This window comes from Ceratotherium simum, chromosome 8 (assembly GCF_057802395.1).
Source record: "Ceratotherium simum simum isolate JZ-2026a chromosome 8, ASM5780239v1, whole genome shotgun sequence".
Taxonomy (NCBI): domain Eukaryota; kingdom Metazoa; phylum Chordata; class Mammalia; order Perissodactyla; family Rhinocerotidae; genus Ceratotherium; species Ceratotherium simum.
In genome coordinates, this window is record NC_141907.1 from 82,354,748 (window position 1) to 82,378,874 (window position 24,127).

At 38.5% G+C, this 24,127-nt stretch overlaps 1 protein-coding gene across 1 annotated transcript; it reads right to left on the bottom strand.

Annotated features, from left to right (window-relative positions):
- Positions 1-5,690: 5,690 nt before the first annotated feature.
- On the bottom strand, positions 5,691-20,582 carry LOC147916521 (all-trans-retinol dehydrogenase [NAD(+)] ADH7-like). Its single transcript, XM_087434672.1, has 7 exons — positions 20,553-20,582; positions 16,004-16,072; positions 11,514-11,615; positions 10,474-10,612; positions 10,075-10,162; positions 9,825-9,975; positions 5,691-5,969 (listed from the first exon to the last, which is right to left on the bottom strand). Exons 1-7 carry the CDS (start codon positions 20,580-20,582, stop codon positions 5,691-5,693), a joined length of 858 nt encoding a protein of 285 aa, XP_087290798.1.
- Positions 20,583-24,127: the final 3,545 nt, after the last annotated feature.

The following is a 24,127-nucleotide window of genomic DNA, read 5'->3' on the forward strand; positions in this document are numbered from 1 at the left end:
TCTTTTTGCCTTTACCCAGGAAGGACAACAACACACCTGAAGAGTAATGCCCCAAGGTTTTACTGAAAGTCCTTCTTACTTTTCACAAATTTTAAAAGCTAACCTAGATAATATAAAATTTTTGGAGGCTCCACCTTACTATAATATATAGGTGATTTACTTCTCTGCTTACCCTCCCAATCCTCCTCACAAGAAGACAGTATTCACCTGTTAAAACTCTTAGCCACTAAGGGACACAAGGTCTCAAAGTTGCAATTTGTTCAAGTCTGATATTTAGGACATTTAATCTCAGAACAAGGTTTATACATAGATCCTGATAGGCTTCATAGCATCTTGAGCTTCTCAAAACCTAAAATCAAACATCAATTATAGGATTTTCTTGGGCTACCTGGTTATTGTCTCAACTGGATTCCAAATGTCTCCTCAATGGCCTAGCCCCTATGTACCTTATTAAAAACCACTACACCTGACCCTATTATCTGGGAAAACCAAGATGACTTGTCCTCCAAAATCTTGAAGGAACACTTAATAAATCCACCTGCCCTTGGACATCCAAACTATCAGCTACCCTTTTTTCTGTTTTGTATATGAAAAAGAGAGAAACCTCCTCAGAATACTTTCCCAAAAATGTGTGGGCTATCACCAACCTCTACGTTACTATAGTCAACAATTTGATCCTGTGGTCCAAGGTTATTCCCCAAGCCTTAGGGCTATCCCTGCTACTGCTGTTCTGGTAAAGACCACTGAAGAAATAGTCATGGGATCCTCTTTGACCATCTTTATACCTCATGCTGTTGAAGCTCTCCTGAGCTCACACCACACCCAACAACTTTCAGCAAGCCATCTTACTTTTAATGAAATTCTCTTGCTAATTGCCCCTCATATCACTCTTGTTTGTTGTTCCCTGCTACCCTTCTTCTTTCTTCCACAAAGAAAACCCCCCATGACTATTCGCCTTCGATGATCACCTATTAACACCTATAATGACTTACGAGAAACTCCCTTGACAAATATTGATTTCTCATGGTTTATTGATTGCTCTTACCTGAAAAATGAAAATGGTAAATGTTGTGCTGGGTATGCGATATCAACTCCTTTTGAGGTCACTGAGGCTGCACACTTACCTTTAACCATTTTAGCCCACAAGCTGAATTATATGTTCTTACTAGAGCATGTATTGTAGCTAAAGGTAAAACCACAAACACGTATACTGATAATCGATATGCCTTTGGAGTAACCCATTATTTTGGAATGTTATGGAAACAATGAGATTTTCTTACTTCTGGGGGAGACAAAATTAAAAATGGTCCTTATGTCCAAAATTTATTAGATGCTATACTCCTGCTAGCAGCTCTGGCTATTATTCTAAGTCTGACTCTCTGGAAGACAAAGGAAACTACTTTGTTGATGTCGCCACAAAAAATGCTGCTTTTATGGGTTTCATAGCTCAAACCTTTGTCATAGTCCAGAAAACTACTTCCCCTGTCTCTTAGGTGACAACTTAAGAGAATTAACCAGAGAAATACAACAATTGGCCCCTGAAAAGGAAAAACAAAATTGGGGATCTAAAGGCTGTTGGTATCATGAAGAAAAGAAACTCTGGTTCGGACCCAATAACAAACCGGTCCTGCTAGAAAATCTAAAATTTCCATTATTAACTACCATACATGAATTAAATCATTGGTCAACTGATAAAATGGTAACATTCATGAATAAATATTGGTGGGACAACATTGGCAAGTCGTGCAAAAAGCGCTTATCTTGTTTTTTCCATCTGCCCTAAATTTAACCCAGGGAAACATCCATACTGCCCCTGGACATTTTAATTTACCCAATAGGATGACCATTTGAGGTTTGGCAAATGAATTTCATACAATTGACCCCATCTCATGGATATAAGTATGTTCTAGTAACAGTTTGCATGTTTTCACATTGGACTGAAGCTTTCCTATGTAAATAGGCAACTGCCTCTTCTGTAGCTAAAATCCTATTAGAAAAGATTATTCCCACATGGGGAACCCCCCTTGAACTTCATAGTGATTGGAGAACCCACTTTACTGGTCAAATACTTGGACAAGCCTGTGCTGTCTGGCCAGTTCTGCAACACTTTTATTGTGCTTATCATCGATCTTCAGAACTGGTCAACATACAAATGGAATTAAATAGTAAGACTCAGCTAAATTAGTTGAAACCCTCCAAAAACCCTGGCCAAAAGCATTACCATTGGTTCTTCTATATCTTAGATCTACTGCCTTTGGGATGGATAAACTTTTGCCTTTTGAAATAATTACAGGACGGCTGATACACCTAGCCTCTGCTTCTTTTGACACACAACAAATAAAGGGGGATATACTTCAGTTTTGCAAAGACCTGATCAAGTCCATAGAAAATAATCATGCTCTGGTAGAACAATCTTTCCACAGTGCCCTCCCAGGAAACAAAAACATCAAACATCACACCTTACAGCCTGGAGATTTTGTCTATTGGAAAAGACATTTCCAAAAAGACTCTTTTCAACCTTACTAGAAAGGCCCCTATCAGGTGTTATTAACTAATCCCTGTATAGCTAAACTCCGAGGAATAGACTCCTGGATTCATGTGTCACATCTAAGAAAGTCCCCAGACCTGAATGGACCTGTACAACAACTGGTGACCTGAAACTGAAAATTTCTAGAAACTGAAGTAGACAACATCTGAAGCACACAGCTTACCCAAGATATCTGGACCAGGCCTATATAACTTTCCTTTTTTTTTCTTACTCTATCTTTAGTTGCATCATGTCCTTTAGGCCTTCAATTGTTCTTTCCCTAGTTTTCCTACCATTCTCTACTTTAGCTTTAACACATCATTTCAGCCCCACCTTACAAAAACTAGAGAGTTTTTGTAACTTACTGATTAAGTTACTTACTGACTAAGTAAGTATTAACTTACTGACTAACTTACTGATTGTTAGATTTGTGCCAGAGCAAATAACACTCAGGATGAACCTGAATTAGTGGCCTGGCCACTATCTTTAGAAGGATGGCAAAACCTATCTGGTAAATATGTAGGATTTTCCTTTGGTACCTTTGAAACTATACATATCCTCCCTTCTAGAAAACTGGCACCAGGAATATTGTCACCAAATATTATGGCTTTCCATTGGTACCCCCACCCAAAAAGGGACACCTCTCACTCAGGTCTGGACTCTTACTCAAAATCTTTCTTTACGTTTTGAAAACAATGGTGGGAAATGCAAAACTCTAGGATATCTCCCACTAAATGTTTGTAACTGTACTATTTTATATGACCCAGATGAACATGAATTCATTTCCCGTTGGAATCCAGAAAACTATATTGGCTCCTCCATTAATGTATCTATACGGTAGGGAAGTGAAAACCATAATAATACTGGAAAATGGGAAACTGATGTGCTCCCACTCAATGGTACTTCATTGGGAATTGACCAAAAATAGGTTAATGGTGGAAACTTAATTCAACTTACTTTTTCCCTAGAGATCTTCAAGACCTCCACCAAAATCTTACTTATACTAGATCATCTCACTTGTTACTTCTGATCTATAGAAATTTAAGGTACTCACATAACCATTCTCATAATGCTAGTGAACCAGATTATCAAGTACTCTGTATAAATGATTATATTTCTGATCACGAGATCCCTTTTTTCATTGCAGAGGAAAGAATCTGGGCAAAGGGACACAACTATGCCTTATCTTTAGAAGACACTAGGTATTTGTTAAGGAGAAGCATATTCTACACTTTCCCTTAATTGGAAGGGACATTGTGGGATCATTGCCCTCACTCTTGATGCCAAAATTAGAAAGACTCTTCCTTCTACTGCTTATATACCAAATCCAGGGTCTTTCTGCTGTCAACTTAACAGGACATGTTAGAGCTAGGAAGGTTATAATTTGTGATGGATGACAATATTTAACCTTATAGTAGATAGAAAGGGTTTTGGGCATGCTTTCACCAGAAACGTTTTTGCTTGGATTGGAGTAACAGAACTTGAAAAACCAATTTGCAGTCTTTCTATAGTTATGTCTACCACTTTCAATGCTTCTGTCTAAGCTTTTGAATATCAACATACCCAAATAGATGGCCTTGCAGAAGTAATCCTATAAAACCTCAGAGCCCTAAATCTCCTTACTGCTCAGCAGAGGGGAACCTGTGCCCTAATTGGAGAAGAATGTTGTTTTTATGTCAATAAGTTAGGGAAAATAACACAAGAACTAAAAATAATGAAGGACAATATTAAGTTGCTAGCAGAAGTTGGCCCAGCTCCTGGAACTTGGGACATTTTTGATTTATTAAACATAGGCAGTTGGGGAAACTGCTTGAGAGGTATATTTCAATCAATAGCTATCATTGGGCTTTTAGTCCTCAGTTTAATCTTTTAAATTAAATTTCTACTGTTTTATATTAGTAAACAAATGCCTTCTTCCCAAATATACATACAAAATAAAATTCTTTTCCTTTAAAAGGCTTTTTATGAAACTCGGGTGATCATGGAAACTAGACTGTCCACTTTAGAGGGACATAACTGAGATTCTTCATTTTTCAATTCTCTTCTTCAAATGAGGCCAATGAAATTCCATATCATTTCCTTCCTCTGAAAACTAAACATCTGAGGATGGTCCTCCTCGGCTTTGTGGGAAATGACACCTGATAACAACCCTCCTCAGTTCCATGGGACATACAATAGGATCCACCTATAAAGAACTATACTTTTGAAAAAATTAACAAATAACACCTGAATGACATAATTGATCAGTGATGCTTTCTGTGAAAGATCTTTATCAAAAGGGGAAAATGTGAAAGAATTTCGATCTAAAATGGAACTGGAGGATATAAAATGAAAAATCTCATGCATATGCCTGAGGAAAACAAAACATAAGGACTGAGAGACCGATTTCCCGTAAATGGCTGATTTACAAAAAACTGAAACTTATCCCTCAACCGATGAACATTCGCCAAGAATCTCTCTCCATTCTTGAGCCAAGAAACTTGCTGCTTGAACTTGTCAGAAGTGCAGAAATAGCAAAAAACAAAACAAAAACAGTTTATAAACTGGCAATACTCAGACCAGTGCATGGAATGAGGCTCGGGGGTATATTGTTAGAGAGCAGATTGTGTGATGAAAAAGCAGTGACCGCTTGTTCTTCATGGTGATTGGTTGTAATATTGGAATTTTCTTAAATGATAGCACATTGACTAGAGGTTGCCTCGTATCAATCTTGTGAAATTTTGCTTATGGTTTCCAGAGGCATGTGCAAGAAATGACCCAGGTCAAGTTACTCTCACAAGGTGGGCTAGTTTGGGCTTTGTTTGTGTGGCTGGGCTGGTTTTGTATACTCAGGGAATTTTCAGAGCTGGTCTCTGTTTTTTATTTTAACAGACTCTAACTGAACTCTCCCCTCTTTACATTCCCTGCTCAGAAATACAACCTACCCCAAAACCTTAACGGACTTGCCTGTGGCCTGCTGCAGTTTGCGTGTCCCAAATTGCAGTTTCTCTGCTATTCCCAAATAAACTAATCTTTTTGACAATTTTGAGCTTGCCTCAGTTTGCTTTTTTATTTAGGTTGACATAAGCTTTTGGCTTTTTGTCAAAAGCGCTTCATAGTTACCAGTTTTTGCCTAACAGGTATTTCCATAGTTGGTAGTAAAGCTATGAAAATGAGTTTTACCTTATGTGATCGAATAGCTTGGGTATTGTGTATCTCCTCTAATCTTGGCTCTTATCATTGTTTCAAGATGCCCAATAACTTCAAAACTGTAGCCCACAGTGTTGCCTGTCGTTTCTGACAGCACCTCACTGATGGGCTTGGTGGAATCCTTGGGGCTGGTGCACTCAGTGGATCCTACAGCCATGGCCTTCTCAAATTTGTCTTTGTTGAGGTCAATCACAATGATCCTGGATGCACCAGCTGATTTACAGCACTTGATGACTGAAAGGCCAACTCCTCCCTGGCCAAAGACAGCACAAGTTGAACCAGGAGAGACTTATGGATAGAAAATTTCCTGTAAATGCTAGAGGAAGGATCAGAACGTTAAACCTGCAAAGTATCTCCAATGTTAGGAACACAAATTTCAGAGGGTTGCTATGGTGTCGGGACTGGGTGACTTGTTCTGATGATAATGCTACAAAGAGGACTAGAAACAGCAGAAGGTTTGAGAACAGAAAAGGAACAAAAACAGTCTTTTCCAGACAAATAAAAACCCTTTATAAAGGTTATGTCATTCAGACCTTTATTGTGGAAGATTTTGCAGCCTCCTCAGCCACCACCACAACCTCCTTTAACCTCAGAGCAGGATTAAATAAGCACTAAGATCTCTGTTATCGCTGCCTCACAAATCTGTGCTAAATCGGTTTTAGGTTTTGTCTGACTAACATTTTCTTAATAACCATAACTCTGATTCACTTGTAAATAAACTGGTTTTTCATCAAAGTCGAACCTCCATGTTGCGATTAGATGATCCATGTGTAGCTCAAGGAAGGAAATGTAGTTAAATCAATTTTGAGATTTTTACCCTGTGTTATGCTACGTTAAAGAAGATTCTAGCTGGAAGTTATTTTCCTGAGAAGAGCCCTAATCCCATTTCATATTAGGTAGCAGGGAGACCTGAACACAGGGAGACCCACAGAAAGGGTATGGCACTCACTGTGATAGTCTCTCCCTCCCTCCCTCCCTTCCTCCCTCCCTTACTCCCTTCCTTCTCTACCTCCTCCCTCCCTTCCCTTCTCTCTCTCTCTTTCTCTCTCCATCTCTCTCTCTTTGTGTCTTTCTCTTTCTCTTTCTTTCTTTTTTAATGCAGACTTTTGGGTGAACAGGATCTATTTTCAGAACTCCTGGTTCTCTGGCTTTGTCCTCCCTTGCAGGAATTAGCTGAAGAAATAGTTTGTGTGTGCATATGTACGCATGTGTTTTGAAATGTTCATACCTGTAAGTGGAGATTTACAGAGAACTGCAGAGGTGTTGCACTCACTCTCCATGAGTTTTAATTTTAGCTATAGCTTCCCAATCCCTCAGTTCAGTTCCTGAATTTGGAACTTTGAAATCAATTCAGTCATTCTCTTAAGTATCATTCATTCAACCATTCAACAAACTTTATTGATGGATTCCTTAATGGTCAGCATTTTACTCAGAAACTAAACTGGGCATTCCCTGCCTTTTCTCCCAATTTATCTGCTAGCTTTATTGTCTAGATCTGAGATGGAATATTTTGTTGTTGGTTGAATTCCAGGTTCCAGATTTAAGTACAAAAGCTTATGATTCTAGCTCTGTCTTCCGGGACCTCATTCAGCTTTTCTTATTTAATCTCTAAGAAACCTTAGTCTATAGTGGCTCTGAAGTGTGACCTTTCTAACCACTAAGGAGCTGTACCACTAAAGACCTCTCCCAAGGTCTTGATCACTCATCTGTAAAGTGATAGCTTCTTGACCATGCTGTCACCCTATCTCTTTTATTAAAGAACACTAAGGGATCTGAGGAGTGAAGAAAAACAATAGTAAAAAAGTGGAACCTTACTATATGTCCCCAGTCTCTGCTAACTTCAGGTGTTCCTCCACTCGAAAACAAACAAACAAACCCAAAAACCCAGCTTCTCTCCTTTTCCCAACCTTCCTGCTCTAAGGAATGGGAACTGGAGATTAATATGTATAACGAACTACCCATAGCATTATTGTGGAAGAAAACTAGAGTCTAAAATAAAAGTGTCAATTATAGATTTAAAATTTTAAATTTAGATTAAAAATTTAAAAATATTTTAAAAAATATTTAAAAATATTTTATTATTTTACAATATAGTAAGGTTTCACTTTTTTATTATTGTTTTTCTTCACTCCTCAGATCCCCTAGTGTTCTTTAATAAAAATCTATGTTTCACCATTCCAAAGATCTTCAGCACAGGCCCTTGACCAGTTCCTGGGAGATAACTTTTGAGTCTTTGGAATACCTTGCCTGCTAAGAGTGTCTTGGTATATCTGAGACCTCGGGCTATGCTAGATAGTTTATACTAACAATGTGATTTATGGTGAATGTCTATTTTTGTATGCCTGGGGCTTTGAGCCATCAGCTTGACCTCTGATGGTGCTGGGGTCTTAGTAGCTGAGGTCAGTCATGTGGGTGCTGCACATTTATGTGACTGTTCCCCAAAAGAAACCCTGGACATCACCACTTGGGTGAGCTTCCCTGGTTGACAACATGTGTTGTCACACACTGTTGCTAGGAGAACTGAGTGCTGTGCATGTGACAGCACTGGAAGAGGATGGCTAAAAGCTTGCATGTGGTCTCTCCTGGACTCCACACTATGTGCTTTTTTCCTTTGCTGGTTTTAATCTGTATCCTTTCACTGTAATAAACTGTAACCATGAGTATAACAACTTTTCTGAATTTTGTAAATCCTTCCAGTGAATCACTGAACTAAAGGTGGGTTTTGTAGGACCCCCAACATGCCCTCATATTATAAGTTTGACCTATTTTCAAATAGGTAAAGGCAAAAACATATGTTCATTCAAGTGATTTGACTTAAGATATAGCTTCCAGGAAAAAATTATACCTAAAAGTGGAGAATGCCTTGGTTAATAGTATATTAGCCAAGTACTAATATGGTAGCAATACATCAAGTACAATAAAAAAAAATTACAAATACTAATGTAAAACTATATCCAATGTTCCTTCTTTCACCCCTATCTTGGTAGAAAATTCTTAGTGGAAAACTTCAAGGAGACCTGGGAAGGAGTGTTTCATCCTCATTTCCACTAAGAATTTTCCAAAGAAATATAGAAGTGGTGACTAACATATGACAGTGATATGTGCATGAATGCTAATATTTACATTCATAGACCTTAGACCTGTCTTGAACTCATGTCTAGGATAAATCTACCTCAACATCCATATGTATATTTTCCACAAGCTCCCTCACATTTTTATATTTCCACATATCTGGACATACCCTTCCTTTGTTCATTCAAACATCCCTTTTTTCCCCACTACTATTTATTAAGCCATGACTATGTCCTTACTAAGTGCTCCTTGCTAAGCACTGTAGTGATTCAAGGAGACTTGGTCCATACCTTCCTGGAGCTTATAGTTGATTGAAGAGTAAAGATATAATGAGAGTTTGAGATTTGGGACACAGACTGTTAATGAAGCAATCATATTCCCTTGTTTCTGCTTAGATGGAGTAGACAGAAAAAAAGAATCTTCTCTGAGCAAGCAGATGATCTTTAAACTGAGAGTGATGTTAAGGAACCAACCATACGAGGGCTCAGTAGATGAGTATTCCAGATCATCAGAGTAGCATGTGTAAATGTCTTCATGCAGGAACAGAGCAGTTGTTCATGCAGGAACAACTCAGCAGGTTTTAGGATCTCAGAAGAGGCACGTATTTCTGTTGTTTAAGCCACCCGGTCTGTGGTACTTTGCTATGGCAGCCTTAGCAAATTAATACACCAGCATTGGTATTTATTTTGTGAAAGAAAAAAATTAATTTTAGATATGAATCTAAATTTTAGAAATTGAACCTGGAGGAAGTGTGAAGCAAAAAAAATTAAATCTAGAAATTTTATTCCCACTTATTTAGAAATAAAATTTCTAATCTGAATTTTTCATTTTTCTTTCAGGTGATTTGATATTGTGTAGAAACAGCTTGCATATAAAATATGTTTTCAAAATTTTTTTTCCAAAAATCTTCAGGATTCCAAGAAAATCAGTTATTTTAAAAAAAGGAAGAAACTGGCCCACTCTGTTTCTTAACTTGCCAGTTTTAACAGCAGCCCCATATCCAGTGGAAAATCCACAGCCAATTAAACAGACTTGCTCCGGAAGGAGCTGCATCATCAATCTGAGCAATGGAAGATTCATCCACCACTGTGTACTCAGTAAAGGTACTGGTATTCACGAAGTGATAGACTAGTTTGCCCTTGCATGGAAGTCTGGTAGTGCCATCAGTTACTCCACAATCAGTAACACTATTCGATATGTCAAATGCATATATTAATTAATTCAATTAAAAAATTAGCACAGGAACCATTTTAAATGACATTAGAATAAGAATGACTAAAACTTACTCACTCCTAATGCAAAGGTTGCCATCTGGGTTGCGGCAAGTGTCACATTCTCTACACTGAGGCAGAAAGAGAGGGATGACATTGTCCCCTAAAGGGAAAGCATCATGATATAAGATGTTGGCCATTAACTTTAAAACATGAAATAAACAAAAGTGCATTGAGCCCATGCTGCATGCAAGAGTTTCTTAAAAGTATTCTAAGGTTTTATAAGCACCATTAAGTTTGCTTGCCAAAAGTTGAGATTTTGCCAAGCTAAACCTCACTCTGTACAATCCATTCTTTTTATGCTTTTATCCTCCTAAATTGTGTTAAGCCTCTCTCTAATAATTCCTAGTTGTGCTATTGATTAGTAGAATCAAACTCTACTTATCTCAAACTTATGACTTGACATCCACATACTTGGTTTCACTGTAGTGACTCCTTCTCCAGTGCTCTCCACAACCCCAGTTGCTTCATGTCCCACAATCATTGGAAACTTAGAGACCATTGCTCCTTTTATCATGTGGTCATCTGTGCAACAGATTCCTGTGGCCAAAATCTGTGTTCAAAGACAAGAACATTGCACCAACCAGCAAACTGGTCACTTTACAGTTGGGAGAATCTTTAACTTGCTCTTGAAAAGATTATAATTGTTTATGCAGTATGATTGCCTAATATAACAGTGTTGACTCTTAGAAGATTCTAGCCTAATATCAACCATCAGACCATCAGACAAGATCCCCCTCATCAAGGGATTTACAATATTGCTTCCTCTGGCCCTACTTTGAATCTCAGTGTCTTTGTGTTGTAAATTGATGGCCTTATGAGGGAAACAGAATGCAGATGGTACCATGTAGCTGGCACAAAAGTAGATTTTTACAGCTAGGCCCTCCTATGTATGACTCTTATTGAAAGGTCGAAGGAAGGGCGTGCAAGGAGATAAGCGAGGGGCAAAATCTTACTACAGTGCTCAGGTAACAAGAGAGAGTCAAAGAAATAACAGCTGCGGCGCCTACTTAAAAATCTGGTGCCCAAACCAACCATTAGGCTCTGCCCAGAGGAATGGAGGGAAAACACTCCAGGAAGTTGTTTCTCCAGCACAAGTGAGTTCCTGTTCTTTGTGAAAAGTAATCTCAACACTATCTGACTCCCAGAAGATTTTAAAAGAAGTTATTAGTCATGATTATTAACCATTTTGTAAAATCATACACTGTGTCAATAAAAATTCAACACATAAAAGTTTTAATGGAGCAGATTAACAGTGTTGTTTTTTAATGGATAATTAAGTCATTAATTTCATATCCAGTATGACTAGCTCCTGAACAATAAACAAGAAACAGCACAAGAATTAATACCCAAAATTTAGGAAACATCTCCTTATTTAAGAATCCAACCTCACAAAAATGATATACTCAATATGGGTGTGATATTTTATGCTTATGCACTCTAGGGCTCATCACCTTAATACAGACTTCCTTAGCCTTTGGTGGGGCAACTTCTAGTTCCTCAATGGAAAAGGGTTTCTTCTCTTCCCATAGCACAGCTGCTTTGCATTTAATAACCTAAGAAATAGGTGAGAGTTATAATGGGTCCTAATTATGTCTTTACAAATACAGACTCCTCAAATAATATAAATATGGACAGAAGATTCCATATAATGTTCTAATTTGCCCAGGATGATTTTCATTGAACACTAGAATCGTAATCCTTAGAGATCATCTCGTCAAACCTGTGTTTGATATATGAGAGAGGCAGCCCAGAGAGACTAAATGATTGATCCATTTGGTCACATAGCACATGAGACACAGGGCTGGACTAGATCTGAGGTATACCCTTTCCAGTGCTTTGCTTTTGCCTGTGCCCACATAATATTTCACTAAACTAGGTTCTTGTACTACAATTTCAACTTAAAATTGTCATCTGTGTCTTACTTATTCACAAGGGCAAATTTATAAAACAGAAAATGCTGCTGATTCGTCTGCAAGAATTTAAGGCAATATTTAATTGCTGTGTAATCATATAACAATGGTGAAGAAATTAGAAAAGTAGCATGGTTAGGGATGAAGGGAACCATGAACGTCATGAAATAGATAGACTGTGAGTTCCTGGATGACTCAATCTGTGACATTGCATCTCTGTATCCCTTTTGGCACATAGCCCAGTTTTTGCATCTCTTAATAGTTAGGCAAGTTAAAGCTTCTCACCTTTTATAAGTGGAAATTAAGGTGTGGAGATACTCAGTGACTAGCCTCCAATCCTTCAACTGGTTTTGCTAGACTTAATTAAATGGTTTTGCTGAGATTATCAAGTTCAGACAGAGAGAGAAACTCTTCCTGCCATCTCATCCCCGAATCTGTCTAGAAGTCCCATAAAATATTTTACTTAATTTGTTCAGATGCAAAATGAATTATCCCTCATCTTACTTGTCAACTAATGCAACACTCCTAGAGAGCTGCTTTAGATGGTTACATGGCTCTTTTGCAGAGAAATTAAATGTGAGAAATGATATGCTGGAAACAGATGGGTGGCTGAAAGCCATCAGTGACTCAAATTAATATTCACCCTCTGCCTCTCTACGGAAAATGTTATGGGTCACTGTACAATGTGGCCCAATGCTGAAGTTAGAAATCTCACATCACAATCCCACACAAATTCCAGCTGGATTAATAGTTGAGATTTATTTTTCAAATCAAACTATTGTATCAATCAGTAAAGACATAAATATCAAATATCAAATATATGCAGCACCTCCTTTAAGCATAAAGGAGGACCTTTTATGCTTAAAAATGATACAAAAAAGTCATAAAAGAATCTTCTAAGAATGAAAATTTTGAACAGTAAATTGATCTTCCAAATTTAAGAAATTTAAGCAAGTAGTCTGAGGGAAAAATGCTTAAAGCAAAAATGACAAAAGTGAACATTTCTGATATATACGATGCTTAGTCAAATTTATAAGGAAAGCACGAAGACTTCCACTGCCACCACTCCTGCCCTCCCACACGTCACAGCCACACCAGAGAGACGTGCAAGGACATAAGGAGGAAAATACAACACATGAATAAACATGTAAACATGTAGTGAAGTGTTTGTTCTCTTGGTTATAAAAAGGGTTTTTAAAATAAAAATAATGAGATATAATTCCCTATTAAGTTGACAATGACTTTTTACTTAATGAAAATATATACTATTACCAAAGGAGTGGTGAAATAGGTAATGTCACTCGTGTCAACACCTTCGGAAAATAATTTGCAGTATACATCAGGATACTTAAGAATGTTTTATTTTTTCTTGTAGATGGTCACATTTTATTTTTTTAGCAATTTTGTTCGGATATCTTTGAGATATAAAAATTGTATATATGTAAGGAATATAATCTGATGTTTTGAAACGTGTGTACATTGTGAAAAGATCACCATAATCAAACTAAATAACTTATCCATCACCTCTACATGATTACTATTGTGTGTCTGTTGAAAAGATTTAATTTAAGATCTATCCTCTTAGCAAATTTCAAGTATACAGTACAATATTAACTATTATCACCATGCCGTACATTAGATCTCCAGAAGTCATTCATGTTGCATAACGGAAACTTTGTACCCTACTGAAGACTATTTTGACCCTATAATTCCATTTTAAAACTCTACCTTAAGGAATTGCTAAATTCAGAAAAATCTTAATATATATTAGAGGTCATCTCAGCACTATTTATAAAGGGAAATATATAAACAATATGTGTAAATAAATATGTAAATAATAATAGAGATATTATAAAATAAATTGTGGTAAATACAGATATTAGAGTTAAGCATTTAAAAAAATGCTTATAAATTGTAATAAATTTGGAAAATGCTTACACTAAGTTGGAAAAGTAGGATAAAAATATTTATATAGTGTGTGAATACAACTAGATAAAATATGAATTGAAAAATGTAAGGAGGGAAATACAAACAAAAATGAAATAAATGGTAGTCTTGAGGATGTAAGACTATGGTTGATTTTTTCCTCTTATATTTTCTGATTATCCAAATTTTCTAGAATAATCATTGTTATGGGCTGGATTGTGTTCCCTCAAAATGCATATGTTGAAGTCCTAACACCCAGTACCTCAGAATGTCTCTGTATTTGGAGATAGAGTTTTTAAAGAGGTGATTAAGTTAAAATGAAGTCATCAGGGTGGGCCTTAAGCCAGTATGACTGGTGTCTTTATAAGCAGAGGAGATTAGGGCACCGATATGTGCGGAGAGAAGACATGCGAAGACACAGGGAGAAGACGCCCATTTACAAGCCAAGGAGAGAAGCCTCAGAAGAAACCAACCCTATCAACACCTTGATCTCAGACTTCTAGCTTCCAAAACTGTGAGGAAATGAAGCCAAACAGTATGTGGTACTTTGTTATGGCAGCCCTAGCAAACTAAACAATCATCTTCCACTTTTTTAATGAAAAAAATTTTATTATAGAAAGGAATAATAGTAATCCCCAGTGTAAGAAGAACCTCTCCTTTCATGAACTACACTGAAACACTAGGGGAACTTGGGGAATATATAACCCTTAAGCAAACCACACTATTGCATGACTATCTCTATATCAAAATTATATAGCTTTTAAATTGTATAGCTTCTTAAATTATACACTGTCTCATTAATTATAATTGGAAAGTGCTACCTTGAGGCTTTTCCATATTATTGGAAATATTCTAACAATGGATAGATATCCACTTTTTAGAGGTAGCATAACTAGAATTCAAGTATCTGTTGGTCGGAGTTGTAAATTCTTAAGATTTCTGCCAATTCTAAGATTTATTAATTTCTGTAGGTAGAGTTGCTAGCTTCTACAGTGCAAAATTAATTCCCCAATTAATCTAGTTTTGCTGGGTTCCTGACCCAAACTAGAATACTTTTATTCTAGTTCTATTCAATTCCAGGAACAATTATTTCAAATTCTAACATCATAGGGCCTCATCACTTGTCAGGTTACGCAGACTTCAAATGTCATCTTCATTTTTCCAAAACATTAAGATAGGCTAAATGCAAAGTTGTTTAAATAAACAAACAAAAGCAATTAATGGACATTTGCTCCTGTCTAAAATGTCCATGGAGACATTTGGTCCACACCTAAAGGTCCTTGAAATTTGGTCCTATCAAAAATGTCCATGAGCACATTTGATCTATGCCAAACTGTCCTGGATATTTGGTCATATCCAAAGATGTCCACATGTAGAAAACATTCCTGGGTTCAAACAGCCCATAACGTTTATTTATTCTTTTGGTTTACAGGATTAATACATAAAAAATACTATCACGTTTTATTGGTCCAATAATTGTGTTGTGGCTGTATTGCCAATAATAACACTTCTTGCCTCGGTGGCCTAGCTGGTAATGGCACATGGGGTTAGGTGGATGAGTCGAGTTCGAATCTTGCAGAAGAGCAGGATTTATATTAACTATCTGTATGGAGAAAAAGTCCTACAGTTAGAGAAATGCACAGAGGACGACAAGTCAATGATGGGATCTCGCAATGCATGGTGTATTAGTATGTCACTGGGCATTTGGTTGGATGTGGCTAGGCCCTTCAATAAGAGAGGAGTTTGAAAGGAGGAGCTTGGTCAAGCCACTATGTAAAACCACCAGTGAACACGTTGATGTAAACACTTTACAGAGCATCTCACTTTTTCAGGAGGAGTGAGAACAGATGTGCTCTCCTACTACATAGTGGTAGGGTGTAATAGCCACCATAAGTGGGATGCCAGGCATCTAATTAACCCCCCTACAACTATCCCATTGCCCATGGTTAATGAGTGATGTTTCCCTTGCATCGATGTCCGATAGTGGTACAATCGGGGTACACTGCAAGAAGCGTCGGCCACTATTTGGAGAAATTTTAGTGGGTGTGACTCCCACACTTACCTGCCAATTGGCATGGACCACCACACCCTCTGCTGTTGCCTACCTGCTGGCTGATCCAGCCTGGCTGAACTGGCTGTCGAATCCATAAGACATTAGCACCTTGGTCAGGTGGCTACAAAAGAAAAAAAATAACCCTTGTTGTTTGACAATAGGACACCTTTATTTGAAAATTCTCAGCAGAATATGACAGAAATGGTATACTCACAAAAGGAAAAGCCAATGTGACATTATAATGATTTTTGTTACCATTTCCATTCCTTTAACAGAGATAGGAGGAAAAGCTACCGGTGCTGTGAAGAGAGGAGAATCTTCATTGCCTGTTGTAAAACTTGCTAGCATTTGGATAACATTACAATCATTCAAGATGGGACAGGAAAACCTCAGCGCAAGCTTGGTGTTGAATGGGAAGTAAGGAAAACCCTGAATAGATTAAAACAACATGCGGAAGAAGAACCAAATGCAACACCATTGCAAGCACTTCAAAGAGCTCTCTGTAATATTCATGATGAAGAGGTCCCATTAATGCTACCAGAGAGAAACTCATTAAAGATGCAAGCAAATAAAATACAAAACAGACATCGACCTCCAAACCCAACTCTATTGCATCGAATTGAAATTCCAGAGGAGTATAAAGTGACCAGACTTGGAGAGCCATTTATTATGCATGATTGCAGAGCTCAAGATGACAAAAGAAATCTTATTTAAACAACTTACGGCAATATTTGATATTCAAATGCCAGTACCACATTATTCAGTGATGGCACCTTCAACAGGGTACCAACACAGTTCATTCAATTATTTACTGTGCACAATGTAGTATTGGGTCATACTATGCCATTCATTTATGCACTAACAATGAGAAGACACTTACAGTTATACATATATGAAAAAGTACTTACATTTATATGGGAAAGAAATCTCCACATTAACACTTCATTGTGCATGATGAATTTCAAGATTGCAAATATGAATGCGATTTATCTACTCCTACCAAATGCACAAGTAAAAGGATGCTTATTCCACTTGTCACAATCACTGTGGCAAAAAATATCTTCTTTGCATCTAACAGGCGAGTGTATGACAACAAAAAGTAACACCCATAAGTGTGCATCCATGTTGCTTGGACTTTCATTTGTGCCTTTGGAATATGTAAATGAAAGTTGTTTTTTTTTTTGTGAGGAAGATCAGCCCTGTGCTAACGTCTGCCAATCCTCCTCTTTTTTTGCTGAGGAAGACTCGCCGTGGGCTAACATCCATGCCCCTCTTCCTCCACTTTATATGGGACACTGCTACAGCATGGCTTGCCACGCGGTCCGTGGGTGTGCGCCTTGGATCCGAACCGGTGAACCCTGGGCCACCGCAGCAGAGCGCATGCACTTAACCGCTTGTGCCACCGGGCCGGCCCTGTAAATGAAAGTTTTGAGTACATTGTGGAGAATGCAGAAGAAAATTTAGATGACTTAATGGATTATGTTGAGAGAGTGTATGTCCGTGGAAGGCACGGCAGAGGCAGAAGAACAGAAGCTCCAAGATTTCCACCAGAAACTTGGAATGTTTATACATCAGTACTGAATGGTGATCACAGGATGAACAACACAATGGAAGGCTAGCATAGCACATTTCAAAGCTGATGATAGTGCATCATCCTTCAGTTTGGAGATTTAGTGAAGTGTTAAAAGATGAACAGCAAAGCAATGAACAGGTTATCACCCAGGTTCTTGGTGGTCACACTCAAATACAGCCACCAACTTCACAATGATACCAACAAAATCAAATTTGTATAACAGAAATTGTTGACAGATATAATGTACATAATGCCAATAATCAGGTCGATACATACTTGAGAGCAATTGCTCATCGACTTAAGAGTAACCCTGCCAAACTTCATGATGAGGAAGAACAAGAATAATTGTGAAATCCAAAATTCATCATGAATTACAATAAAAGTAACAAATAAAATTTTAACAAAGTTAAATGTATTATTTAACGAATCATGGACCAAATATCTCCATGGACATTTTTGACAGGACCAAATATCAAGGACCTTTTTGGCATGGACCAAATGTCTCCATGGACATTTTGCACAAGAACAAATGTCCTGCAAGGAACAAAAGCACCTAACACTATAAACAATTGTGTACCCATTTAAGGCAAGGAATTAGACTGACTACTTGACATCTTGCAAATGAAAAAAATGCCAAAGCTATTTCTAAAGTTAATGCCAACTCTGTTTTTAAAGAATAAAGATACTTTACTTACAATGTATTCCTGTCTTTAAAAGTTTTTTAAACTTATATTTTGATAAAAACTATATCCTTAAGAAAGCTTAAAAGCATGATATTTTGTTGTCCACTTTGCATTCCAGAATTAGCGTTTTTCCATTGTCAACAGCAGGAAAATCTTTTCCCACAGCTACGAATGAGACCCTGGTCTCCCATTGAACTACAGAGGTGAATGCAATGCCTGCAACTGAGATTATTGAAAGTCTCCTTATGGAAACATTTTGCTTACCAGAGCAAATGCCCAGCTATCCAGAAATCCACATATCCACATTATTAATAATGTCAATATAAACCAAATTTTTCCATTTTCCCCCAATGTCTCACTGAAAAACTTTCCATATGATGTTTTATCCCATTTTTATTGGCATTCTCTGAAACACCCTACCCAGTGTTTCCTCCCCAGTGTATAATTGTTCAACAGGCATTTAATTCCTAAGTATTTAATTACTTTAATGTATGTGAAGTTCTAAAAATGAGCCCCACATTATTAGATCATGATAATGAGGATGCAGAAATGTTCTGCTTACTTTTCTAGCAGTGCACATTCTGTCTTTCTCTTGGTTCCGTATTTCAGTAAACAAAGATTTTTTCCAACTGATGTTCAGCTCCCTCTGCTGTAAATAACAGCATCTGGTCCCTTCAGATAAATAGTTTGACTCTAAAGTTCCTCCTTCAGCAACGTGACTCAGAACCTTCAAAACTTTCCGATGGTCCATAAGCCCTACCCTTTGTAGATCAAGTCGTGAAAATAAATACAGTAACTTGTGATCAAACCAAGGGTAGAGATTTAACAAAGATGGGATAATCAAATCTATTGAAAAGGGCTGAAAGCATTTTTATCCACCTTATATTGGGGGATTTAAAAACAGGTCACGTGGGCCGGCCCAGTGGCTTGGCGGTTGAGTGCACGCGCTCCACTGCTGGCAGCCTGGGTTCGGATCCCGGGCGCGCACCAACGGGTCGCTTCTCCGGCCATGCTGGGGCCACGTCCCACATACAGCAACTAGAAGGATGTGCAGCTATGACATACAACTATCTACTGGGGCTTTGGGGGAAAAAATAAATAAATAAATAAAATTAAAAAAAAAAAATAAAAACAGGTCACGTTAGTTTGGTTCAACACAATTTGTGAAAAATATATTGTGTGCTTCTTTTTTTTTTTTTTAAAGATTTTATTTATTTATTTATTTTCCCCCCAAAGCCCCAGTAGATAGTTGTGTGTCATAGCTGCACATCCTTCTAGTTGCTGTACGTGGGACACGGCCTCAGCATGGCCGGAGAAGCGGTGCGTCGGTGCGCGCCCAGGATCCGAACCCGGGCCGCCAGGAGCGGAGCACGCGCACTTAACCGCTAAGCCACGGGGCCGGCCCATATTGTGTGCTTCTTAAGTGCAAGCTGCTCTGCAAGACACAGCTGATTTTGAGAGTGTGTGTATAGATTTATATCTATGTTCTACTTCATTCTACAAAGACTTGATGTAGTTTGAAGAAAACACATAATTAAACAAATGAAAATGAAAATAGGGCCAAGGATATGTAAACAAATTGGAATGGAAGGTCAAGTTTGAGAAAGAGGAGTCAGGGGTATATAGAACCCAGATATGGACAACTGTGATTTCTAGATATTCGGAGGATAGCAAGATGAGTAAAAGTTGTTGCCCCTGCACACAGACAGATTATGATCTGAATGCTAATCCCCACTACACACAGAGTTGTCTCACATGGTTGTGTAGCTTGTGTAGCTTGTGTACGGCACAGAGTGCACAGTGCAGAGTGGAAGGGGAGCTGAAGTCCAGCCTGCGTGCTGGCTTTCAAGTACCAAAGGGCTTTAATTTACTTGGGCAAGTGCTTAACTCTTCTGAAGCAGCTGCTTAACCACTTCAGGCCGCTATTTCTTAACATAAGATGCAATGATGCTGTCATCTTGATTTACTGACTGTATTGACAGGATGGTGTCCCACGTAGATTTTATTTTTGACAGTTTTTGGAAGATACACTGACACACTTACCTCCAAATAAATTTCATTCTACACAAAGGAAATTTTACTCTTGTGAAGTGAATCAGTGAGGCAGGTTTTCTAAGCCTTCAGACATAGCTGTTCAGACTCTGAAATATTTTTTAGACAACAAATATGAAAAAACTTTCCTTTGAAAAACTGGTATAACCTTTGCCACAGATATCTCTCTAGATGCAATATAGTAAGTATTGTAGGTCCAATTTAAAATATATTTATGCCTAATTCAGAATTAGCAATTAGAATTAGTAATTCTAACTCATTAGCCAAATTAAATGCACCAGCTAAAGCAGTACCAGTCCATCAAGCTTGAGGGTGAGCGTCATTGTTTTAGCAGCAAAACACTGAAAAAACCCAGCCTATCTTGCCGATATTGTCACAGTTAAGCAGGTGAGGACAAAGCAACCATTCTGAATCTCAACCTTCAAACCAAAGAAACCAAAGTTTATCTTAGCAACGAAAAGTTGTTTACTTATGAACAAAGGCAAAAGAGTACCAAAGTGGGTGATGCCCGCACAAGTACAAAAATACTTAATTGGTCAACTCCCTCTTAAGGCCTGGGCAAACCTTATAGCACATTAGTCTAAAGAACAAAATTTTATAAAAAATAGTATATCAAGTGAAGTTTAACATCTGTATAAATCTTTACGGTCCTAATTCCTTCTCCAGGAGAATTGATTGGATGATAAAATGTCAAAAGCTGAAACTTGGACGGTCACCTATTAAAAAAAAAAGTTGAGGGGCCGGCCCGGTGGCGCAAGCGGTTAAGTGCGCGCACTCCGCTGCGGCGGCCCGGGGTTCGCTGGTTCGGATCCCGGGCGCGCACCGACACACTGCTTGGCAAGCCATGCTGTGGCGGTGTCCCATATAAAGTGGAGGAAGATGGGCACAGATGTTAGCCCAGGGCCGTCTTCCTCAGCAAAAAAAGAGGAGGATTGGCAGATGTTAGCACAGGGCTGATCTCCTCACAAAAAAAAAAAAAAAAAAAAAAAGTTGAGCTAAAAAAAAGTTCACAGTTATGTTAGATAATATAGCACAGCAGTGCTAGTTTTAGGTTTGAAGTTATCGGCTGAATCTCTCTTGTAAATCCTTTTACAGTGTTTCTATGAAATTCTGGGGCCAAATCTCTCAGGTTACTGAATCTCCTAAATGCTTTGAGCTGAGTGCTACTTCAAAAGTTTACAAGAGCCTCTAAAGAAAGGTGCTAATCTCAAAGTACCCATGCAACTCTGATTTGCTTGAGACAGGATACAGGGGACTAGAAGAGCGTTGAGAAGCGTGCTGCAGGAGTGTGGGCTTTGGAGTCAAACACACCTAGTTCAGGGCCTGGAGAGTCGCTTCAATGTGTGTATCAGCTACCACATTCATACAATGGGAATAATAGTAACCACATCGCATGGATGTCCTGAGGATTAGTGGTGAGAATCGTAAAGCACTTCCTATACTGTCTGGTTCATAATCAGGAGCAAATATCATTATCATCGACTTGGTTCCCATTGGTAACCAAGGGTTTGGATTTTTTAAATATTTAAAATGTAACCACCTGGGACAAAATGACCTGGAGTCCAGGCTCAGTAAAAACTGTCTGGCAGAAATCAACCATGGGGCCCACAAGCCTCCAGAATTTCCTAAGAGTTTGGGGCTAAGAATCTTCTGAACTGGAGGTGCTACCAGAAATTCAGGTGGAACCAGAGGCAAAAGATGATCCACACACGGGGTGATCGACCATCCTGATTTGCCCAGGATTGAGGGGGTTCCCAGGACGTAAGATTTTCAGCTAAAACCAGGAGAGTCCCAGGCAAATGGAGACGAGCTGGTCGCTGTATGCACACTCTTCCTCACCATAGAGTCGGTGAGTGTGTGTGGAGTACAGGGTCATGTTAGCTTTGGGTTGTCAGCCCTCCTTTCCCACAGCCTTGATCCTTCAGCCTCAGTAACAGCCTCTGTCATGGACCTCTACGAGGACTCGGATCACCGCAGTCTCATAAAGACAGCAGGGCAGTGACAATAGTCACTGGAGTCAGGAGAACTAGGTTCAAGTATCAGCTCCCACAGTGACTGGTAAGTGCTTGTGGCAAAACACTAAATGTTCCAAACTTAGAAATGAGAGTAAATTATATCTACTCAGGGCTTGTTGTAGAGCCTAAATGAGGTAACGTGTGTAGAGGTGTTTATTAAACTACTGAACACTTAGTAAATGAAAATGACATCTCTAACATTAAGATAGTAAGGAAAGGGCCTTTGTATGCACAGGGAAATGGACCCCAGTTTACTACTAAATCATTCTTAATAGCAGAAATCATTATGTAATTTTAATACTGAGCAGCATACAACTGCTAGTCACTCAGAATCAAAATGAACACTGCTGACTTTTGCTCTGCCTTAGCGAATGCCAAACCTTAAGCGTGGGGTTTTATTCTGCCCTTTGTTCCTAAAATTTTCTCTCTCCAACACCGCAAACACAGAAGGTAAGTCAAAGAGCCAAATGCAAGCCAAAACTCATCCTCTAATCCTTCAGCCATCCCAACACACATGAGGATGGGGCCATGCTGGAAAGCAGGGCTGGGGTGGGGTTTCTGCAGTTCTGTCCTGATGGGTGATGATTTTGCTAATCCTTTTTAAGGCACATTGTGCCAACTTTCAGAACTGCTGTGAGATTGTGCTTGGCAGTATCAGAAAATTTTCTTCTGCAAGCAAACTCTGCCCAAGAAAAGAATCCAAAGTAGAGTTTTCATAACAAGGCAAGGGCTTCACACTTGCTAAACATGAACTCTCCACTGCACTCAGGTCACAACTGAGTGTGCTGGCTGATGAGAATTCCCATTTGAAGAGGTCAGGAATTGTGGAAAAAAATAAATCCAATTTTTTAAAAAACGCAGAGAAATTGCTTTTGCCATGTATCTGGCTGAGGACAAGCTGAAAATAACACCAAGGCACCAAGGCCTGGCTGTTCTTCTTTACAGACAGGAGCCTAGGGCTTGTTTCTTGCAGAGAAGGTAAGGCCACAAACCATCATAGCAACTGCAAAGGGAGCATGGCTAAGAACTGGAATGCAGGAGACATGGCCTTCAGAAGAAGGCAAACATGGCTCTGGGAGGCACTGCGTGTCATTGAGTCAAGTTGATAATTTGTTCTTTCTTTGCATCTGTTTCCAGAGTTCCCCTCAGGGCTTGTCTCAGTAAAACATGGAGTAGGATTTCCAAATGTTAGCACCAGAAGTGGCTGCAGACCTCTTCTCCTTTGCAGAGGTCCACTCCATATTTGGAAGTAACTCTCAGAAGTACCTTGGGCTACAGCAGTGTGAGGCTCATCGTCCCCCGCCCACATCAACTCTCATGGTTTTGCTTTAACCTGTTTTATATTGGCAAGCCTTTGTATGGGATGAAGAGGAGGTTCCTCTGGGTCTCTATGGGAGGGGTAAAGAACTGCCTTGTGTTTTCCAAAGCATAGAAGTAGAAACATAAGTGAAACTTTTAAGAGTAATTTGTTCTCAGTTTAAGGAAGAAATTTCCAATATTAAATGGGTTAACTTATGAATTTTCTGAGCTGCTTCTCATTAAAAGTGCAGAACCACCAGCAAGAGCAAACTCCTGAACTGTTGGAGAGGGTAAACTGAACTTAGATGTAAACTGATCTAAGACATGAAACATAAGAACTGATAATTGGGAAAAAAAATGTCACTGGTAAAGGCAAATTGCAAAAAAGGTAGTGGATCAACCACCTATAAAGCTAATATGAAGATCAAAAGACAAAAGTACTAAAATTATCTATATCTATGATAAGACATTAAGAGATACATAAAAATAAAAGAGGTAAAATATGATATCAAAAACATAAAATGTGTGGAGGGAGAGTAAAAGTGTAGGGCTTA